We start from the raw sequence: 17,281 nt of genomic DNA, 5'->3' as shown, positions 1-17,281 counted from the left end.
TCTGGGGTCAGTGATAGTGATCACTCACTGGTGAGCACCGTCCTCCGTTTACATTGTTCTTCGACCCCACCGTGCCTCTTTCCTGACTCAGTGAATGGCGTCTCGAACACAAAGCGCCGAATGTTGTGGCTCCTCTCAAAGTCTGTCTTCCTCTCTTCCAGCTCCTTTTCCTCTAGATACGGCGTCACGTGCGTCACTTGGATATAGGCAAACTTTGCCTCCAGATCTTTAGGGTTGACCTGAGATAGATGAGATGTGATACATTAGGGTGGGAGGAGACCAGTAAGACACTGATAAAACAGGAAAAAACAGAATTCTTGTCTGGAAGTGCATTGGGGTTAAGGTTTGACTGCAAACTCCACATATCAGGAGGTCTGTTGTCAATACTGATCTCATCTATGGTGTAATGCTGTTCTTGTGTGTGTGTGTGTGTGTGTGTGTGTGTGTGTGTGTGTGTGTGTGCGTGCATGTTTTTGTGGCATATCAGGACACAACTTTGTATAATGCCATTCATGAGATTCATTTTTAGTTTAATTTTTAAAACATTTTTAGGTGATGACAACTTGACATTTTAAGTCATGCAAAGTGTGGGCTTCATTTTTAAACTGTTACTACAACCCCCCCCCCCACCCCCCAAAAAAAAAAAATAATTCCCTTATGTGGTTCCAAACATTGAAATTCCAAAGAATGTTGGGATCCAAACAACACGTGAGCCCATTGACTTCAATTATATGAGATTTCTTAAAATATCTTCTTTTATGTTAGACAGATGAAAGAAAGTCACATAGTAAATGATGACAAATATTTTATTTTTGGGTGAACTGTTACTTTAAGTTCTATTAACATCTCATTTTTACAGTGAGCTTCTGTACTAGTGCAATCTGTGTACATGTGTTCAGATATTTAAGATTGTCTGAGCTTTTACCTATTCACAGAATACTGATCAAATATGAGTGTGCATTGTCTTACCCTGCCAGAGTCCTGGATCATTTTCACATTTTCTTGGCCAAATTTGTCAGAGTAAAGTTTGAGGAGACGCTGGGAAATTTCTGATAGAGGAGTGAATTTTGGTTCTTTATAGATATATTCCTTTCCATCCTCATCTTCAAAGAAACCCTGAAACACACACAACATTTCAGTCACAATTTATGTGATATACAGTATGTATACACTGTTGAAGCTATTAATGTACAGCCAACAAAATCTAGTTTCAATCCCATAATCAACAAACCTCTACATCACACAGGTGGAAATGAAAAATTATGAAATATGAATAGACACTTTGGCTACGTTCACACCGCAGGCAAATGTGGCCCAAATCTGATTTTTGTTTTGCACACAAGTGATCTGTTTTTGTCATGACAGTGTGAACAGCACAAACTGCATGGAATCTGATCATTTCAATTTTGATTTGTGCCACTTCCATATGTGGTACTAAATCTGATCCATGTCAGATGTTTTGCAATGCGACCGCAGTGTGAACGGTAATTTAGCTGGCTTCTGCAGCAGATCACACTCTTAATATTAAATGCATAATTGCTTACTTTATATCCTCCTTGTTTACTTCCGTATGACGGCATGCTGCACAATTGTTGCCAAATCCACATTTTCCCAACGGAATATGGCAACTTTTTCCTCTGTCGCCGTGGTGTGTTTTTCAACTTTGACCCCACTAACCTCCCTGAACACAACTGGGCTAGTTTAGGACTAGTACGGGCTGATTTTGTTGTGAAAATCTGGAAACCCGGTTTCGCTCTTTTGCACATGCGGGTCAGGTCAGAACCATGATCTGTTCACACTGGAAATCTGATATTGGCCACATTTAAAACAACAATGTGAAAAAGCTATACAGAAATCTGAGAAAAAAAATCTGAATTGAGCCTTTGAATGTAGCCTTTGATATTTAATTGTCTTTAAAACCAGCGTATTCAGAATTTCATAGGCAAACCTGATAACACATCGTGGCAGTGCTCAGACTATCAATATCACGTCTCCTGCACTTCAGAGAATTCGTGTTTTTTTAATTCTTTTAATAATCAGTGCTATCTTTTATTCTCTGTTGGCCAACATAGACACTTTTGAGATGTTAGCACTTATGCAGTACACAAAGCTTTCACTGAATTTTAGTTGAAACAGGTCAAGCAATAAAACCTCATGGCTTCTGTGAGGTAAATGTGCACAGCGTATAGCGAAAGAGCTCTCTAAGTGTTGCCAAGCTCATTTTTATGGTCCAAACCCATTTAACAATGACTTCCTAAGTAAACAAAGAGTCAAAATGCTGTCTAGCTCAACTGGGATGAAGAAATGACAGGATGTTCAGATGACAGGATGTTTTAAAGATTGATGAGGGATTCTAGCAGAACACAGAAAAAGGCTCTTTCTAATCCAAAGGCAATATGCAAGCACACAAACAAACAGTAGTTTAGTGAGACTATTATGGTCAAAGCAAAACTTGCCTGACAATGAGTAAAACAGCACACACACAGTTCACAACAACACTTACCGCAGCCTTAGGAAAGAAAAGAGAGCAGAAAATATTGATTAACCGAGACCCACAATGCTTTACAGATGCTTTAAACAATACTTTGGCTATCATGCAGGGTACAGTATATTATCATGCATACAGGAATGCCTGTCTGCTTTCCATTTTTAAAGAGGTCACATCACACATTTTCATTATTCAGTTTAATTTTAATGTGCAAAATTTGAATTTAGTTAAAAAAAAAATTAAAAGTTTGTTTGCAAAAAAGTTTTTACACTTGCTTGATGTGGTTTTTGTCTTGTGCGAAAAGGGGTTAATGCGAATAATGGGAGATGGAAACATATTTGCCGAATAAATTCCTCTATGTGCATCAAAAAAGTCATTTGACTTTGCGCTATGGGATGGCATTACCTCACTAACCAGCGAACTGATCTTGTTGCACATAATCTGAAATGTTATGTTTATTCTGAAATGCCTGAGCAAAGTCTGTCAAAGTATTTCTGTATTATTGCCTCCAGAACTGTCGTACACAACTGCATTTTCACACAGCAGGCATCCATGAAAGCAATGATCGCATTTATTGTGTTTCGTCTGCTTTCTATGAGACACAAGTCATTTATTATAAAAGAAATTATTATATTCAGTGGCTTCTCACACTTTTATTAGTTATATTTGGTGCCACTTAATCAGGACGATTGTGTTCTCTTTGACTTGCCGGATGGAAGCTGTGCTTATTCGCAAATTTTTTATTCCGACCAATTTTTCGCAAAAGTTAAATTCACAACAAAGTGTGAATTTCACTTTCCAACATACGCGTCGCCTAAATCGCTCTTATTCTTTGCATTGACTATGTATGTAATCTACCTGTGCAAAAAATTCAATTTGCTTTTGATGTGCACAAAGAAGAATGTTGTAGGAAAATTTTTGATAAACAAATAAGCATTCTTCATGTATAAGTGTGCACTCTTCTATAATTTTGGGGGGCTTAGATTTTTTTTCTTCAAACATTCAATATTTTAGCAGCTCAGTTTCAAAACATGGTCCCGAAGGTCATTATTTTTGAACTGAGGAGGAAGTTTTCAGTAATAAAAGTCAAAGTATGTTTTCATAATACACCAATCTTTTTATCTCAATTTGATGCCTCATGCAATGACCTCTTTAAAATAAAATGCAGTTATATATTGTTGCTATAATGCAGCTCAATCCTCAGTCAAACTGTTTGTGTTAGCTGGACTAGTTAAAACCACTGCACTATTGCATTGTCTTACCTGGCCGAAAAATGCCACTCTAAAGAAGGTCCCAAGTAGCCTCTTCCCAGAATGCATCACTTCCATTACTTTAGTGTAAGCCCGATGTAATGTGTCATACAGGTGGGCCAGTTTCTACACAAAAGCACAAAAATACATTCATACTGTCCAAATACAGTATATACTGTATTTCTGGCAAAATGTAAATGCTGTATTTCCAATGACACATAAACAGTGTGTGTGTGTGTGTGTGTGTGTGTGTGTGTGTGTGTGTGTGTGTGTGTGTGTGTGTGTGTGTGTGTGGGTGTGTGTGTTTATGTGTGCACCTCAAAGTCTCTGCGCAGTTCGTAAATTGGAATAATGAGTTTGTAGATATCTGAAATAAGTTCATAACGTTCAGCTTTCCATAAACCATCAGCACAAGCTTCCAACAACTCCATCAGCACCTCCTGCAGATAAACATGCATAAATAATTACTGTTTCAACTCCATTTTAGCAATAACTCACTTTCATAACACCTCCAGATACAGCAAACTATCTTCTCTCAACAAATCATGCTACAGACAAAACGGCTGTTCTAAGTAATTTACTGGTAACTTATCTGTTTTTTAATCTAATTATCTTGATAAAGGGAACCAGACAAATTCCAGCAGCAGAGATGATCTTTTATCACAAGTGTAAGCACTGAACAACATGTAAATATTACACAAAGAGTTCATTAAAAATGCAAACTGATTATTCACAGTATGAGGGACTCTCAGGTCTAATCAGGGCTCATTATCTGGACTTCCTGTACTAACACACCCACTGGAAAGGGGCAATTGATACTGATTAGATGAGAAATCTGAGAGCATTTTCTACCATGGATTATTGCTGACGTTGTTATTAAAAAAGAGTTTTGAATTCAGTCCAGTGTAGATGCATGGTCAATATGAAAGAGTGGCAGGATTAAGGGGGAATGTGGCTATACTGTATATACATGAGATCAGGAGTGAGCTGGTTTGAACCTCATTGAAGTGAACGTCCTGCATGCCCACATCCTCCATCATGGCTGCCTCCTCATCAATATTGGGTGTGATCACACGAAAAGCAGAGCAGCCCTGCCGGAACATTCCTGCCAAGAAGAAGGAATAGTAAGCAGAATAGGTTAAACAGGTTCAATAAACTGCAAAACCTTTACAGAATATCTGGCATTTGGACACACACCAGGTATGAAGGGAAACATCACACCTCGAGAAGTAATTTCCTCCATAAATAATGTTGCGTAACACTGCATAATATGTGAATGTGTGTGTTTTTGTGCATACATGTGTTCATTTTCCTGTCTCTGCATTATTAGAGCTGTTATCAAATTACCTTCTGTAAAATAAATTCACAAAGAACTATAGATTGCAAAATAGAGTTGAACTTTGAACAAGATGCCTTTATATATCTGTCTCTGTGTGTGCGTGCATTCAAGCATGGAATGAAAATGTATATCACCTTTTACATGTATACTAAAAAAATAAGCTCAATTATCAAAGCTTACAAAGCATATTTGATAAGTCAGACAAAAAAGTTGTGGCCTAGTGGTTAGAGAGTTTGACTCCTAACCCTAGGGTTGTGGGTCCGAATCTCGGGCCGGCAATAACACGACTTAGTTGCCCTTGTTATATTTACTGTGCCCCTTAGTGGACTCCTCACCTTTCCTCTTCAGATACTCGGCTACAAGTGCTGCCACATGCACGTAACATATCGCTGCCTAAAGAAAAAATAAGCCACTGATGTAACGTTATCCAACAACCACCGTTTTCTTACATCACCATACAAACTGATGCTGAATGAACTGTTAACTCAAATACTGAAGTGAAGAACACCAAAACTAAGGAGTTAAAAATAAAAGTAACAGGATATGTTTAACCCAATTTAGTTATTTGGCTAATTAAGTTTATTTAGTTTTTTAGATTATTAATTAGTATAATTTGGCCAGCTTGCCTCAGACAGATCTCCATTCTTCACGTGGATTTTAGCCATACTATCCAGCCAGGTTTTGCGCAGCTCAGGGGTGCTGGTGTAGGATTTGGCCAGGCTGTACTGCAGGTCCACCAGCATCTCTGGGTCTTTTTCATGTTCCTTCATCTGTTCAGTGGCCATCAGTACTGTCCGGATCCGTTTGGTAAGGTCCTTCACATCCGATGGGAAAGCAGTGTGCTGGAAGAATAGGAAGAGAGAGTGCATAACAGGCAAACAGTCACGTCTGATGAGACATATACACTGATTTGAAAATGTATGTAGATGCTTCCTTTTTGCCCAGATTTTTGCCCCAATTTGCAGTCTGAAGTTGACATTATCTGCTGAAAGTAATAGCCAGTGTAGAAATTTTGGGCACTCATATGTAACCAAATTCATAGAAAAATCATCTATGATTACAGAGGATAAAGTCTGTAAGGCATGATGCTTATTAATTTGTTCATTACATTGAAACTCATGTAGGGCATTCCAGCATTTACTCAGATTGCAACCTACAGTATAATAAAAATGTATTTAGTATATACTGCATAAATGGAAATTTCTAATTTTACCTTTACAGTTTTATCACTGTTGGCACAATTATTAATGATGGACAGGGACTGCTGGAACCGTGTCCCTCCAATCCCGATGACATCAGCGATCAGCTGACTCACTGCAATCACCACCTGAGAAAAATGTTTTCAAATAAATCGCCAGGTTCAGCCAGATTGTGTTTTATAAAAAAAAAATGGCCAGTATTGAATCTAGATTGCAAAAGGGCTCTCTAGATCAGTGGCTCTCAACCAATGGCCCCGGGACCCACTGGGGGCCTCATCAAATCTCCAAGGGGTAGACTTAAAATTAGAAAAAAAATTATTTGATTGACACTCCTGGACTTTATTTGACCCCCCCCCCCCCATTATTCTCTTATCCCTCTCTTGCCTGCAGGTGTGTGCGGACAAAGGACTTCCTGCCATTGTACTCAAAGTTGCTCTTCATGAGGAAATAGAGCAGGTGGGCGGCATCACTGCGTATGGAGCTCAGTTTGGAATTACAGCACTTCAGGATCTCGTAGCACAAACAGGAACACATATCCGCCCGTCCGTCAAAAAATGTACAGGGAAACTGAGAAAGACAGAAAAAGACACGAGACTAATGAACAACACTTATGTCTTCATCATGTGTACACTTATATTGGACATTTAATTACCCAATTATGCAATCTAAATTATTAAAATCAATGGAGGGAAGAGTAAATTGACTGATGTTTTGATGAATCTGAGCCATTTCATATAATTTTTTTTTCTCCATACTTTGGAAGTCAATAGCTACCAGCAACTGTTTGGAAACCAACAAACCAACAGAAGAAAGAAACTCAAAGAAGAATGACGACAATTTTGGGTGAACTAACCCTTTGAAAGGCTGGTAAGGAAATATATATTGAATTTTAAAAACTTTAATTACTGTTTTGCTTGTTTGATCCATAAATAAACAATTTTTAACTGTAAACTGTCAGGGTCTCCATTGGGGATTTTCTTCCCTCATATCCCATGAATCAAGAGTGAGGGTAGCTCTTTTGATTACCTTGTAAATGAAGGTACGTAGAGAGGTGAAGACCTGCTTCAGTGCTGTCTCTGACTGGGGGATCTGAAGGAAACAGAGGTGCACCTGGAAAACCTTCTTCATCAGTGGGTTATGACCCAAATCTGCACACAGCTGGTTCTGTGGATACATGGTTCAATATGAGAGTGCTAAAAGGAAGAACTGAGCTTTGACTTGTACTAATAAACACACACTTCCACTTGTTGTCTATACCTTAAAGCCCATAATGAAGATACTGAGCGTGTCCAGCACAGTCAAGCACACCTCTGTTGAGACGTTAGCCTCCAGGAGACACGCGTCAGCATCACCATGGCAATACGCTGGAGTAGAATGAGGAAAAGAAAGATCATATCATTTAATAACTGAACAGAGGCGAGATAAGCTGCTTTGGTTCCAGGACCAGGTACTCAAACCTGGTCCTGGAAGACAGAACCAGGATTGAAAAACCACTCGATTACAACACTTAATTATTTCTGCATTGAAGATGACATGTAGAATATGCATAGCACTATGCTTTTTGGACCCCTTGAAAGCCAAGAAGAACAGGTTAGTCTACAAGGATCCCAAGAACAAATTCTCAGACTGAAACATACACACACACACACACACACACATATACACAGTGTAACTTTCATGGTTGTCAAAGCACATTCAATTCTTCTAAATGTTCATCTTAGAGAGCTTGTGAAGGATGAGGAGTAATTAAGAAATGAATGCGTGTTCATGTGTCTTACTGTGGTTGAAAGTGTGCGCGTTCTCCAGGCTGCCCAGCTGGTGTAAGCGTGTGTGCATGATGCTCCCTCTGTTACGAGATACAGGAAGAGTCAATGACTTCCTGTCCGGAGCCAAAAACCCCACCCCATCCTGGCTTCTGAGGGAAAACAAAGTCTTTATTAGAGATCTGGTAAGCTGTCAATCATGTGCATACAGTTTTAAATGCAAATATGTAGGGGTCATGTAATAGATTTTATGAGGTCTGCTTATATTGTTATTTTAGACCATGCTCCACACTCTCCAGCTGTACTTTCCCAAAGTTTGGGATTTATTACAATTTAAAGTTTTGTATGTTCATATATTTTAAAATGTAATTTCATGTAATTCAAATAATAGTACATCTAAATTTTCAGCAGCCATTACTCTATTCTTCAGTGTCACATAATACTTCAGAAATCGAAAATGCTGATTTGGAGCTTAAGCAACATTTCTTTTGATTATCAATGTTATAAACAGTTGTACTGCTTAATATCTTTGATTGGCAGTGTACCCTTAAGACTTTTGAAAACAGCTTCTCTGAACATGAAATGAGTAACAGCAGCTTATGATCAGCAATTTTGCTGACAAGTCAATATATTTTACATTGTCTATTGTTCAATGAAAGCCTATTTGCAAAGCTTGCATTGTTTTATGACAGGTTCACAAAACAACCCATGCTAAAATGTGCAATACACAAACTATCAAGGTCGGACTGAAATGACCAAGGACTGTATTTCTAGATTAGTTTCAACAGATGCTTGTAAACTAGTGAGGACAATTTGAAGTTTTGAAATTCAAATTTATTTCAAAATATCAACAAAAGCTTGATTTCTCATGAACTGACCGCTATAAAACACCTGTATTCACCACGGTTGACTTCTACTCTATCTGACACTGTATGTTCCCTACATCATATTATATAAATATGATATATGACACAAAGTTGCACCTGTATTACTGCTCATAAACAACATGATGCTGTAGATGTTTTATAGAAGATGTTAATACAGTGCATTAGATGTTGGCATCCATTAGCCATGTTACTGGTTATCCACAGGACTAAGAGCAGGACATGTGATGATGCGCAGCACACTGGTGTGAGCATATTATTGTGCTAGATGTGTTGAATGGATACATGCAAGTGATAAATATCTAAACGGACACCACAAAACCTTTTGCTCTTTGACTACTGAGAAAGCATGAATGTGGAAATGTCTCAGCACACATACACACAGAGCAGTGAGTTAGTTGAATGAGTCAGCATGCTGTTAGTGAAGGCCACTCAAAAGCACAAATAGCTCTTACCCTGTTCAGGGGTGCCAGGATGCTACAGTATCACTGTACTAACTGAACCCTCGCCAGCATTTCAGCCAATAAAACATATACACACATAAAGGAGTAGCGTCATTCAAGGTAGTGTAGGACTTGATGCCATGTATGCATGTATGTGTGAGTGCATGTTAAAGGCTAGAGGGAGACAGATAGATATGAGATAGCAGTGGTGGTCTTGAGCTTGTGTTTGTATGTCTGGTTTTATAGAGGAGAACTGATAAAATCATTTGTGTTAAAATTAGTACTAGGGCTATCAACTAATTAAAAGAAATGTAAGTGAATTCATCATTCGTGACATCCAGATAATTACTATTTTTGTAATCTATGATAACTGATAATTAATAAAAAATTATGCACAATGAATAATTTAGAAACACAATATTATTGATAATAACTAAATATTACCACCAAATGAAGATAATTCAAATACATTAGGCAACACTGTAGTGGCAGAGGAAGAAATCTTTGAACAGATATTGGAAAAAGTGGCCTTGCAGATAATTATATTGTTTTTTCCAAGTCACTAATCTTAAGCCTAGCACTGGCCCAAATTAATTAAATCTTAAAGGGATAATTCACCCAAAAATCAAAATGATGTCATCAATAACTCACCCTCATGTTGTTCCAAACCCGTGAGACCTCCGTTTATCTTCGGAACACAGTTTAAGATATTTTAGATTTAGTCCGAGAGCTCTCAGTCCTTCCATTGAAACTGTGTGCATGGTATACTGTCCTTGTCCAGAAAGGTAAAAAAAAAACATCATCAAAGTAGTCCATTTTTGGACCAAAATGTATTTTCGATGCTTCAAAAAATTCTAACTGACCCTCTGATGTCACATGGACTACTTTGATGATGTTTTTCTTACCTTTCTGGACATGGACAGTATACCGTGCACACAGTTTCAATGGAGGGACTGAGAACTCTCGGACTAAATCTAAAATATCTTAAACTGTGTTCCGAAGATAAAAGGAGGTCTCACGGGTTTGCAACGACATGAGGGTGAGTTATTAATGACATAATTTTGATTTTTGGGTGAACTAACCCTTTAATGCATTAATACATTTAAATTACCTTATTGACATTATTATGCTTACATGTACACAAAACAAGTAATGACAAGAAAATAATATACAACAAAACAACAATAAAAAATATAATAAAACAAAAAATCACAATAAAAAAAGTATTAAAAACATTATTTAGTAAGTGAGTATAAGTCGCATCAGTCCAAAAATACGTCATGACGAGGAAAAAAACATATATAAGTCGCACTGGACTAGAAGTCGCATTTATTCTGAACCAAGAACCGAGAAAAAACATTACCGTCTACAGCCGCGAGAGGGCGCTCTATGTTTTCAGTGTAGGGTACAGGAGCGCCATCTCGTGGCTGGAGAAGGTAAATATAAACATAGTCGCACCTGACTATAAGTCGCAGGACCAGCCAAACTATGAAAAAAAGTGTGACTTACAGTCCGGAAAATACGGTATATATATATATATATATATATATATATAATACATACAGTATATTATATTAAATAATATATTGCATAAATATATACAATATTATATATAGTATATACATTTATATATAATGTATATACAGTAAATACACAGAATACATATATTATACATTATGCATAAAAATACTGTCATTTTAATTATTTAAAAATATAATGTAGTACTATCTATTATACCAATAAAAGTTCTAAATTGATGCATTTGATGAATTATGATACATTTTTTATTTTTTGCATAAATATTCTAATATTCGAAAAAAAAAAAATACTTAATGGCCTTATGTTCCCTGATTTCCCACAAAATTAAATTGAAAGTCTTAATCAGGATACTTATTCCTTCTATTGTTTTGTCATAAATATCCTCTTTACCGTGAATATGAGTACTTTATGTTCCCGCTGAAATATGATTTATATGTAGCACCAAAATTCAAAGACTTCTAAGAATTCTTATATTGGTAGGAGAAAACTCTTTTTTTTTTTTTACCTGGCAATGAATCTCTTCCCCATATACCTGAACTGATGTAAACAGACTCTGTGTGTGAAAGAGAGAGAAATAAACTGAGTGCTCAGTATTAAGTTCCAGGACTTCAGTACTCTGATGCTTTGATGTGATTAGTACCAGTCTAGATGACTTACTCTACTAAAGTGAAAAAGTCCATCAGCTCAGAGGTTGTGGCTTTGTTCCAGTATGTAAATAAGGCATCTGGAAAAATAATAAAAAAAATTAGGACAATTATAAACAAAAGTATGTGGACTTTGAAAATTAAAGCCACGTGTGCATTTTCTTACCTTCAGACATGCTCTTTAAGACATGGAGGAAACACATGAGCAGGTTTTTGACTTCTTCTCTGTCCAATTTATCACAGCGCAGCATAGAGCTACCCAGAGCTGAGGCTGATTGGGTCTGTCGTACACACACACACACACACACACACACAGATAAAGTACAGTATATAATGGAAGACCCATCAAAATATCACATCACACTGCGAGCCATTGCTCATCCTTATATGACTTTAAGTGTGCAAAAAACACCCCACTACATGCACAGAGCTGTTAATATACAATATGAGAAAGACATGCAACACCTTCATGATGCTTAAAAGATTATAGAGAGTGAAGCACACACACTCCCCAGATGGGGACACTCTAGGGTTGCTCTACTTGTATGGTGTCAGTAATTCTGTTAATGTCGTTATCGTTGAGGGCAGGGCTTGAAAGCAGTGAGAAATCCATTGTGACACGTTTGGCTGCCCAGCTGAGAGGGGCGGAGTCCTCTGGTTCAAGGGGGAGGGGCAACACGGTGAGGGTGTGTCTACGTGTAAACCTCTCTTTCGGCTAAGAGGTCAGAGGTCAAGGGTAAGAGGAGAAAATGTAAGAGGAATGGTTGAGGGAAACTTATTAGCAACGACTACATGCTGCTAAATACAGCTGAGGCTCAGTTAAAGCAGTGATGGTGCCATTTGCGTCCTTATGATATTTCAATATATTTAAAACTTGTTTAGTAAGTAAAAGAAAAAAAAAACATTAAACCTGAAAAATTTTAAAGATTACATTTGCCAGTTTGTACAGTATGTACCCATTCCTTATAACATCATCTTAAATAGGTTACAAAAAAATAAACCTAAATGTAAATATTATGATTTCAATGTTTATTCATTTTTATGTTTCTCTTACATAAGAAGTAATATTTCATAAGAAATGGGGAAAAACTTGTGGTACTACATTAATTTACAATCTTCCAAATCTCTTGAAATAATGCATGGTTTTTCAGTTAAGGTTACTTAAGAAAAAATACTATCTGTATTTTTGGGATCATTAGTTTAATAATTTACTATTGAAAACACCCAATGTTTTTGAAGGTTTTGGCTCTGCTAGTTTAAGCCTGAGGGGGCATAAAATGTGACTTCAATTGAGATGTTAAAAAACCATGAAAATTTTAGGCACCGTTGCCTAGAAATGACCCAGGGAGAGAGAAATGCAGCATAACAGATGTTTCATGACCTCACATGTTCATGTAATGTATTAGACACATGTGGAAAAGTGAATACATCACAGCTCCAGTTAAAGGCCCCCTGGGCACATTTGGAGGAGGAAGGAACTCCCCCTGAACATTTAATATATCCATTTAACATTGTTTTTAAAAGACAAAGTCAAGTCCATTTTAATTTTGTAAAGTGCTTTTCATAGTACATAATATGAAAGCAGGAGATTCTATTCTATAAACAATGCAAATAAGAGATTATTTTAGACCTGATGAACATCGTAACTGTTATTCAACTGTTATTTTACCTTATCGAGGGAGCTGGTCTTCTCAGGGATGCTGTTTCCTGAGTCTGTGCTGATCAGAGAACCTCGAGAGTCAGCGTGACGCACAGAGCCAATGTTAGGCGTAGAGGTGTGAGGAGATGCTGCACACAGAATAAATTAATTCACATAAAGAAATCATTCACAGATAATCTCACTAATGCCAAAAGGTGAAAGGCCTGAGTTGCTGGTCGTTTTTGATTTTCTCATTACTCACCAGTTCCTGAGATGACCCCAAATACATCTTTATGAAGGCTGTTGTCAAGGTTGCCAACAGACTTTTGAGGTGTTACTGTAGAGATGCTGGAAAGATGTTCATCTCGCCCATTCTGAGGAGAAATAAGAAATAAGGAGAAATGTAAGGGTTGCTTAAATTGTGAATAATAGACTGATATGAAAGATGATTCACCTGGTTGGTGTTAAAATTAGATGTGTCTCTCACATTCAATCTGTAAACGTTCTCCTGCAGCAACCCAAACAAGGGTAGATAAAGCGTCGCCAACCTTGCCTGCTGACTCTGTGCACACATACACACATACACGACTTACAGTAGATATTTACCAGTTAAAATCAATGTCTGTTTAAGGCAAGTCAGCTCTAGAAGTGGAAATCTTGAAAGTGCTTCCGGGCACTGTTTTTTAAAAAGGCAATTGGCGTACAAGTAGAGTTCCTTTGTACTTGAACTTGGAAAGAACTAAAATATACAAAATAAGATCATGTTTAATACACTACCACTCAAAAGCTTGGGTTCATAATTTTTTTCCAAAGGAATTATTATTTGTATTTTTTTTGTTATGCCACTGTAAAGTATGAAAGCCCGTTTCTGCCACTAAATAAAAAATAAAACAAGATAATTGCGACTTTGTACCTCACAATTCTGACTTTTTTCTCAATTGTGAGTTATGAAGTCAGAATTGTGTGATATAAACTCGCAATTACGAGTTAAAAAAAGTCAAAATAGCCAGTTATAAAGTCTGAATTGCGGATATAAACTCACAATTATTACTTTTTCCCCTTGGAATTGACTTTATAACTTGTAATTCTGAGAAAAAAAGTCAGAATTGCGAGATATGAACTCGCAATTGTGAGGAAAAATAGAAAGTCAGAATTGCGAGAAAAAAAATCATAATTGCGACTTTATATCTTGCAATTCTGACTTTCTATTTTTCTCACAATTGTGACTATATCTCGCAATTTTGACTTTATAAATCACAATTGTGTGTTATACAGTCAGAATAGCAAGATATGAACTCACAATTCTGAGTCAGAATTGTGAGATAAAAAGGAAACGGGCTTACATAGTAAGGTGCTAAGGCAGTTACAAAATTATGAAAACCCTTGCAAACACCCTTAATTTTAAAACAGTTATTTTTCTTAACTTGAGGGATTTATTGGAACTGTGCACTGACCTTTGAGGCATAGCGATCGTCAAATGTGTGTTTGATCATCAGACTCTTGAGAACCTGAATGGCGATCTGATGGACTTCCCCAAACTCCTGAAGGGCCCCACACACCTCCCTCAATAACAAACCAACTAGGAAGTGATTCCTGCAGAAATCATCAGTCAGTGAATAGTCCAACTGTAGATCTATGAAGACACGGAGAAAAGAAAGAGAAAGAAAGACATTACACCACAAACACTGAATGTAACCACCAGCTAATCTAAAACTGTGTTTGAAAGTTTCGCCTCAAATATTCTGCTTAAAAGATCAAAGACAACTAGCTGAGAAAAATGCTGTTTTGTATTTAACAATGCCTCAAACAAAAACAGTTCTACAGCTTTTTATAATAAAACCAAGAGCACTGATTTGATTTATGCACTTTAAATTACAATTTCACTGGTACAGCAAATCACAATAAACACACATACACAAGATGATATTTCACAGACAGACTCAAAAGCCAGTTTATGGACAGTTATTACAAAACAAAGGTAAACTAAATAGTTTTAAACACTCAATCAATCATCCAGACTCATGAATGAATTAGCTTATTTTCGCACATCAACATATGTAAGACAGACCAGAGTAGGTCCAGTCCACATCAGGAACGAAACCATCATAGCAGTTATGACACTGAAGAGAGACATGGACTGTGTCATTAAGACATTGTTCAGTTCCTGGCAAGCAGGACTGCTCACCTACTCTTCTCAAATGAGTCTTCTTAATGTGACACAGAAAAGCTAGCACACACAAAGAAAGAGGAAACAGTGGAAAGGGACAGCAGAAGACACTAGCCGCGTTTCCACTGGCGAGCTTAAACCGGGCGTGCTAGTGCGTGCCAGGGCCAATCGCGTTTCCACTGTCACTTCCGGGGCTTGATCGTGCCTCGCCGGGGCTTCCTCGGGGCCAACGGCCAGGGTTTTTTGGCCCAACGAAAACCTTGGGCCAAAGCGGGCCAGCTGGGGCAAGAGGGTTATGAACAAAGGCGGAGTTTCTCCGCGTCTGGAGAGCTCAGCACTGCAGATCATTTCAGAAAGATAACAGATATATAACTTTAGCATTAAAGACTTTTTAAAATCAGTTGAGTTCAAAAATCACTCTTACTCAGCAGCGAGTGTTTGAAATAGCTTGATCCGATGTAGATTATAATCACTAAACAAGGCAGAAATCTTTATAAGCGATGTAAAAGATTATGCACGCTAAACATTAACGTTACCATAGTAAACATGGTAAATGCAACCAGGAGAGATCAGACGTCAGCTTCTTATTCTCTATCACAATTGTGTATTTATTTAACATATTTTATCTGTCATAAGTCTCGACTCGAGAGCTTAGCCGGCCTGTTTTAAGCCCTGGCTCGCACTGGCCCGACAGTGGAAATGCGGCTAATCATATGAGCAATGGGTACAGAAGGCCCAGAGAACAGAAGCCACAGAGGGAGGAAAGAAGAATTCTATTAAATCTAATTCTCCTGATGAACAACTTAACCTTTCAAGAGAGATGCCAGACAATTTTTTTTGACTATTTCAACAACAGTGTGCTGTAGAATACTGCTGTATGTTTACCTTGAAACCTCTGAATGCGGCCCTTCCCAAAAGGCATGGGCAGATTGAGTGGGACGTAGTGTTCATGATTACACACCACCCTCAGAAACTCGAACTTAAACTCGTACAGCGTCTGCAAGACACAGAGAGACACAATTATATTATATTATATTGTATTATATTATATTATATTACAGTTGTGTTCAAAATTATTCAACCCCCTAGAGACTGCAGTACTTTACAAATACAAGCTTTTCTGAAGATCCAGGATATAATAAAACTTGCATCTATAACAGTTCACTGGCATATTAAAAGTTATATTGTCAATATATAATGTAATATATTTGAGTTATAAGATTTTTTAATAATACTGCTATGTCATAATTATTCAACCCCTATTCAACATTGCTATTTTTAAATCACTTATTTGCATGGTGGGGAATAAAACAGTCTCAAAACATAATTAAGCCTTTAGAAACTCTATTAAAAACAGAATTAGGTTGAGCTGTTACACATACAGTTTGGCCCATGCATGTATTGAAGTTGATAAGCAAAAATGTCAACAGAGATCTCACAAAAGCAAAAGAGAATAAATATCGTAGTACTTTAGAAAGGCTAAGGCTATATGAAGATTCCTAAGACATTGAAAGTTCCTAGAGACACAGTTCTCAGCCTTATTTCTTAGCTTAAAGTGTGTTTTACCAGAAAACCTTTGAGAGGTTGTGGAAGAAAAAGCACAATATCTTCAAATGTTTAATCAGAGCAACTGAGAAAAAAACCTGCAATGTACAGCCAAAGACTTGCAAGATGACCCGATGAAAGGAAGAAAACCATTTCAATGCAGTGTGTAAGAAGAACACTAGACAAATATGGCCTTTATGTTGAGACATCTTGATAAATACCACTCTTGCTCAAGAAGAACAAAAAGCCAACTTGAACTTGGTAAAATTCATTTGTGTAGACTTGTGGAGCTCTGGAGGAATGTTTTATGGAGTGATGTGACCAAACTGGAACTTTTTGGATCCATGGATCAGCGGTATGTCTGCTGCAAAAAGTGGCAAA

General features: G+C 37.3%; 1 protein-coding gene across 1 annotated transcript in view; it reads right to left on the bottom strand.

The window, feature by feature from the left end:
- Window positions 1–17,281, bottom strand: part of LOC132161423 (dedicator of cytokinesis protein 9-like) — a 115,264-nt gene that overhangs the window by 8,124 nt on the left and 89,859 nt on the right. Inside the window, exons 30-49 of the mRNA XM_059571451.1 lie at window positions 16,241–16,352; window positions 14,643–14,821; window positions 13,643–13,750; window positions 13,451–13,562; window positions 13,219–13,337; window positions 11,716–11,830; window positions 11,563–11,629; window positions 11,411–11,458; window positions 8,055–8,191; window positions 7,534–7,640; window positions 7,303–7,440; window positions 6,661–6,843; window positions 6,291–6,404; window positions 5,704–5,919; window positions 5,413–5,470; window positions 4,737–4,843; window positions 4,056–4,178; window positions 3,751–3,864; window positions 970–1,116; window positions 29–239 (exon numbers count right to left, since the gene is read on the bottom strand). Of these exons, the coding sequence (XP_059427434.1) occupies window positions 29–239; window positions 970–1,116; window positions 3,751–3,864; window positions 4,056–4,178; window positions 4,737–4,843; window positions 5,413–5,470; window positions 5,704–5,919; window positions 6,291–6,404; window positions 6,661–6,843; window positions 7,303–7,440; window positions 7,534–7,640; window positions 8,055–8,191; window positions 11,411–11,458; window positions 11,563–11,629; window positions 11,716–11,830; window positions 13,219–13,337; window positions 13,451–13,562; window positions 13,643–13,750; window positions 14,643–14,821; window positions 16,241–16,352 (2,515 nt within the window). The remainder of the gene's footprint in view (window positions 1–28; window positions 240–969; window positions 1,117–3,750; window positions 3,865–4,055; window positions 4,179–4,736; window positions 4,844–5,412; window positions 5,471–5,703; window positions 5,920–6,290; window positions 6,405–6,660; window positions 6,844–7,302; window positions 7,441–7,533; window positions 7,641–8,054; window positions 8,192–11,410; window positions 11,459–11,562; window positions 11,630–11,715; window positions 11,831–13,218; window positions 13,338–13,450; window positions 13,563–13,642; window positions 13,751–14,642; window positions 14,822–16,240; window positions 16,353–17,281) is intronic.

The sequence above is a fragment of the Carassius carassius genome, chromosome 17 (assembly GCF_963082965.1).
Source record: "Carassius carassius chromosome 17, fCarCar2.1, whole genome shotgun sequence".
Lineage (NCBI taxonomy): Eukaryota > Metazoa > Chordata > Actinopteri > Cypriniformes > Cyprinidae > Carassius > Carassius carassius.
This window is presented reverse-complemented; position numbering and strand designations above follow the sequence as displayed.